The sequence below is a fragment of the Leptodactylus fuscus genome, chromosome 1, assembly GCF_031893055.1.
Source record: "Leptodactylus fuscus isolate aLepFus1 chromosome 1, aLepFus1.hap2, whole genome shotgun sequence".
NCBI classification, from domain to species: Eukaryota; Metazoa; Chordata; class Amphibia; order Anura; family Leptodactylidae; genus Leptodactylus; species Leptodactylus fuscus.
Window position 1 is genome coordinate 191,033,267 of NC_134265.1, and position 6,221 is coordinate 191,039,487.

Below are 6,221 nucleotides of genomic sequence, written 5' to 3' on the forward strand. Positions count from 1 at the left end.
CTAGGTAAAATTGACATGCTGCAATTTCCAAAACTGTGACGATTTTGGAAATCACAGCGTTTCCTCTGCGCGTATTTTCCAGCAATGTGTCTATGGAATTATCCAGAATCTCATCCATTACGCAGGGACTGTAAAAAGTTGTGTTTTTTTCCACGGTGTTTCAGCCCCATGGGGTCCAAGCCTAAAGTTCTTGAAGCAGATTTATTTTCTGCCTGATCAAATTACTCCTTGTGAATATACCTTAAACAGCATTTTTCTCCAGACATGCGACTTGACTATAGATGACGCCATGTATGACCGGATTTAGTGACGTTATGTAGTGAGTGTCCTGCATTATCTAATGTGTAATTTTATTTTGCAGAGTTGGAGAAGCAGATGTTCTTGTAGCAGTATTAGATGTCAGCAATGGTTTATGGTCTCAGGAAACACTGCTTGACCACCTGCAGAGTCTCTACTCCAACCTGCAAGGAGATGAACCCAGGAGTGTTATTGTAGCACTGAACAAAGTAGACCTGTTGAGCCAAGAAAGCATTGTTAACATAGAAAAGTTATGCCGGGATCCTAAACTGCCACCAGTTTGCCTTCTGTCTTGCCACACAGGAGAAGGAATCAGTAACTTTTTAAGGATCATGAGAGACTGCTTGGAAGGAATGTAAGTTGAATATTTTATACATTTTTATGGTGCATTTTATTTTTGCATGGATGTAAAATACTGTAGGTAAAATTGATCCACTTTAAGTCCAAGCCAGTGGGTTACTATAGTTAGGCATACTATGAGGAGTTTGGTAGCCAGTGTAGTATGTCACAGCTTTATCTCTGGAATTCTATACTGTTGCCTTAACCCCTTAAAGGGGTTGTTCGGGAAAAAAAAATATTTTAACATTGAATTAAACAGCCTTCAATCCTCCCCCACCCGCCCTTCATCTACTTTCTAAATTACATTTATTAGCAAAACTTGATATTTACCATTATTGCTGGGGCGGTCACGTGACACAAAATCAGAAAAGACATGCCTTCCCGGGCTGACTACATCAATCATTGTATGTCCACGCATGTGCAGAATAAACTGAAACCATGCGCGGCATACTAAATACCGGCATCCATCCAGACTACCCAGAGCGCATATGTGAGCCTGCATGCCAATGAACACACAGCAGACATAGCATGTCTTTTCTGATTTTGCGCAGTAGTCACTTGAGGACGCTGCGATGTGTGAATAAACGCCCATGATACTAGTGAAAGTAAGTGGATGTTCCTCCTCCTCATATATTTATAAATATTTGTATATGATGTGATCTTATATATATGTGTCACTTATATTGATCTGAAAATGGTTACTAGATCATCTTATACTTATAGCACTTTGTTACACTGTACCTTCTACTCCACTCAAGTGTGTTTTGATGTAGTGATACATTGTTTTCACATGCTAATTAATTGTAATTATGCATCATATGATGTGGCTATTCTTTAAGCTGCCAATTTTCCCACTTCTTGGATTACAGCATTAGATAGATACCGCTTTGTTTGATAATGTCATGTACAGAACTTTTTAAAATATGTATTAATTTTAAATAATGGAACTGATTTGAGTGATGATGATCTGTATACTGTGCTGCATAGGAAATAAGGCAACATCTGGAAAAGATCTGTAGCTCATCCAAAGCTTTCTAGTTTTTGAAAGGTTGAAAAGTAAATTTTTTTTTGTAGATGAATAGAAGAAAATGTGTAAAATATCTTATCAGAGAAAAGTGATCCTATCTCCTGTTATTCATTCCTTTACTGTCTGGTAAACTGCTGATTTTACTGTGAAGATGGGTAGAGCTCAGAAATCGATCAGTTTACATAGAGGTCTAAGGGAAAGGGATGAGAAGGAAGAGCCCAGTGAAGAAGAAACAAACACAGCCACTGACTGCTGCAGGACACTTAAGATTTCTTACACCATTTTTATTGTGGTTTTTCAGAAGGTCTTAGTAGGACTAAGTACTGTAGATGTGAATAAATCTCACCTGTTTCCCCTGTGTTACACATTCATTCCTCTTCCTACCCTCATAATCTGTCTTCAGTGAAGAGGGATTTGGCTCCGTGAATTTAGCAGTTTAGCAGGCAGGAGAGGAGCTGATAACAGCACACATGCGCCTTTTCTATTGATAAGGTATATTACAAACTTTCTTATAATACTCATCCGACCTATTTTGAAGACACTTAAATTGGGAGAGCGGCATGACAGAGGTGATGTGGGGGATGGAAGTAATGTGACTTTATATGTCATTCAGCGTCTTTGGAAAATCCAGAGAGAAATTAACTGGATATTAGAAAAAAATACTTCACACAAGATTACTGTATGTTACTGATCATAAATTAGGAATGAGTATCAGTCAATATTCTTTTGCCCAGTATATTTTGTGTTTCCTTTTAGTTGCGGTAATCCTCTTCAGGGAGCGCCTACAATTACTCAGACTCGCCACAGACATCATCTTACGGCTTGCCTAGATGCCCTAGGGCGCTACAGTGTGCACAGACAGCAGGACTTGGTTCTTTCAGCAGAAGAGCTGCGTATTGCACAGAGACAACTTGGTGCTATCACGGGAAGGGTGAGCGCCGAGGAGATTCTGGATATTATATTTAGTGATTTTTGCATTGGAAAGTAAGTTTAGCTATGTCTCTCATCCCTTAATATATTATGCTGTTTTAGGCACAGAGTATGTTAGCAATGAGTATGAATAAACACTCTGGATCATTTGTTCTTTGCTTGATATCTATTTCTTATTGGATATGCTCTCAACATATTAATGTGAATGTACTTAAATGAGAAAGACATGTTTGCAACACTTAAGGAAAAAAAAGTAAGGCAATGTGGAGTCCAGAAACTGGAAAAGCGTGAGCCCTGATTTTATTATTTATATGTTGAGAACACTATAATTATTGTATGTTAAAGGGGTTGTCCGGATAATTTTACGTGCTACTTTGAAAAAGAAACTAAAAAAGTTAAAGCTCCATGTTGAACTATGTTTTTTAAATATATTTTTGCATTATCTAGTCCAGGAGTGCCCAATACGTTGATCGCGATCTACTGGTAGATCGCAAAGGATGTATGGGTTGATCGCAGGATGCAGGGATCCCCGGTGTCTGTCTGTTCACAGTGCAGGCTGAGAGTCATCTCCTGACACTGGCAGGCGGGGCAGTCGCAGCCCCAGCCTGCCAGTGTCCAGAGATAACTCTCAGCCTGCACTGTGAGCAAGCAGACAGTGGAGATCCTTGGGCGGCCACAGAACGCCGCTGTCTCCTGCTCTCATGATCCGTTCAGCCCTGCCCACATGCTCGGCCCCACCCACAGACACGCCCACCCCGGCCCCGCCCTAGTAGATCTTTTGCCTTGGTCAGCTAACAAAGTAGCTCACACGCTCAAAAAGTGTGAGCACCCCTGATCTAGCCTTTTGGACATGGTTCCCTAGAGGTTTCCGCCACAGTTGGTTTTACTTCTCCTGCTGTCCTGCTTTTACAGTTAAATTTTAGGCCTTAAAAGTTTTCTAAGTTAAAAGTAAATCTATGAAATTCTGTTGGGCCTATTAAATGTCAGTGCTATAATGTTGCGGTCACGGAGTCAGGTGGAAGTTGCAGGCAAGGAATAGTGGCATCATTTTAATTGATAGAAGCTGTTAAATTAATACTGATGAACAAGCTGAGCTTTGGTGACAATAATAATGCCATTTAGGGTTGGCTTGGCTGTTAGGAATGAAGATGTTAAGTAGAGTCATTGGCGTCCCTGAAGTAGTCTGGCTTTACCACAGTATCATCCATCTACTGTCTGTGTCATTTTATTACCGAGCCATATATGCACATGTTCATGCAGGCTATGACACATGTGAAGGAAACCTAGGGAAGATATATCTTCCTTCCATAACTTCCCATCACTGTCTCACAACACCTACACTTTTTTCCTTACATGGTATCCTTAGGGAATGCATTGTATCTTCAAAATCACTTAAGTCAAGTAAGTAGCTTTGGCATTGCAGAAGCAATTTACTTTTGTGGAGATTCCTTAACTGATTATTTTCACTATAGAGGTAATACATCCTGTATTCCTAAGGGTAGATCCTGCGGTAAGAAGCACCATTCCACCCAACCCCAAAGGCAGGGCTCCAGATTGTACCATTTGCGACTAGCGCTGCCACTTTAAGTAAAATATTACACCCTCTCCCCTCAATGTGGCTCGAAGTCTTCCACTGGTTGTTCCTCATCCTTGCTCAGATATATTGCAGAGACCCACAGTACATGCTGCAACAATCTGCTAGGTGAAATCCTGTCCCACAGTGCCCAGTCGAAAGGCCTGGGAGAAGCAATGATATTGCTTGCAAAGTGCATATTACTCCTCTCAGCCAGGTTCTGTTGATAATATCACTCCTTAAGGAGAGATCACCTTCTCAGGCGTATGGAGTCTTACAAAAGCCTTTTTGCGCCACTGGGGGGGATTATGGGAAAAATATGCAAATCTTTTTTCCAGACTGTTTCAGCGAGTGCTGCGGCTCTCTGCAATACATCTGAGGAATGATGAGGACCAACTAGTGGAAGACTGTAAGCCTCGTTTTGGGGAGGGGGTGTAGTAAATAAATAGAGAACTGTGGGGGAGGGGGTTAAAATTAATGGACCATGAACTATGTGGGGAGGCGGTGTAATAAATGGACAGTGAACTGTGGGGAGCAGGTGAGTGTAATTAATGAACTATGTGAGGAGAGAGTGCAATTATGGATAGTGGGGGGGGGGGGAGTGTAATAAATGGACAGGGAGGTGTGTAGTAAATGAACTGGAAGCTGAGGGAGGTGTAATAAATTTGCGGTAAATCCCATTCACCTTGCAGGGACTGTAAAACGCTGCAGCCTCAATGTGATTACTAGGGGAAGATATGATGGGAAACAAATCTAGTGACTACTTTAGGGGTAGAAGATGATGAGTGAATCTAAGCAATAAGGATGCTCACTTACTTTGCAGTAACTGCATGTGTCCAAAACCTCCCAACCCGATATGTGGCTGCTTGTATGATTATACTATATAGTTATGTGATATGCAGACAGATACCACTACTTGAGCATGCATTGATTTTGACCTATAGTGCAGATTTTAAAACCTGCATCATGTCACATGGGAACTTGCGGATTTTCTGCATGTAAGGAGTCAGCTGTAAGGAGGAGAGACGTGGGCAGCATCACGAGGCTAGACCATATTAAGACATTCATATCACACTGTGGCCATAACACATGATGAAGCAGTGAGTTCAGTTAACATAGCCATGTTCAGTCAGAAACATACAACTCACACACAGGCCATTATTTCCTGGATTTGATGCAGTCATGTGAATATGACCTAAATCTTTATTATAATTTATTACATACGTATTTGTAAAAAGGGAGATAGCATAGGGGAAAAAAATTACATGGCTGTGCAAGACTCAACCCGCCATTACAAGATATGGAAGGAAAAACACAAATGCAACATGCTAATGGATCATCCGCTCACACACTTACAATCCATGAGGAGGTGAATGCCAGCACTTCATGCACACACATGTCACATAGACATGGCACTGTCACATGGTAATATGAAGAACCACCTATTGGTCATACCCCACACTAGCATCCTGCACAGCCATGTATTATCTGGTATTGGGCAAGTGTTGCCCTTTTCTGTGGATTTTTTTTCATTACATATGTATGTTAATTTGGTGGTGGTGCTGTGGTGGGCACTTATGTTATATGTGGGGGCACTGTTTTACTGAATGTGAGGGCTATTATACTACATGTGGGGGCCATTATATAATGTGGCGGCACTGACAGGACTATTATACTACATGTGGGGGCCATTATATAATTTGGCGACACTGACAGGACTATTATACTACATGTGGGGGCACTGAGGGGGGCATTTTACTGAGTGTGGGGGCCATTATATAATGTGGCGGCACTGACAGGACTATTATACTACATGTAGAGACACGGAGGAGACCATTGCATAACCGTAACATTTATAAGAGTTTGCTTACTTTGGGGGTACTTGGTTGGGTCGTTTTCTCACTGTGGGGTTACTTTGCTTGAAAAGATTGAGAAACACATACTGTATATAAAGTATAGGTATAGCCCTGGCATTATAACCCTGAATTCATGCATAACTAACATTTATTGCCAGATTTAGATTGCTATGAGAGCATTAATTTTATTGTACATTGC

At 41.1% G+C, this 6,221-nt stretch overlaps 1 protein-coding gene across 2 annotated transcripts in view; it reads left to right on the forward strand.

The window, feature by feature from the left end:
• The window catches only part of GTPBP3 (GTP binding protein 3, mitochondrial), a 44,538-nt gene extending 41,660 nt beyond the window's left edge, over positions 1-2,878 (forward strand). For both annotated transcript variants that reach the window (XM_075280447.1, XM_075280446.1), the window contains exons 9-10: positions 362-652; positions 2,420-2,878. In XM_075280447.1, coding sequence (XP_075136548.1) covers positions 362-652; positions 2,420-2,651 — 523 coding nt within the window. In that variant the 3' untranslated portion in view covers positions 2,652-2,878. The remainder of the gene's footprint in view (positions 1-361; positions 653-2,419) is intronic.
• The last annotated feature ends 3,343 nt before the right edge of the window (positions 2,879-6,221 follow it).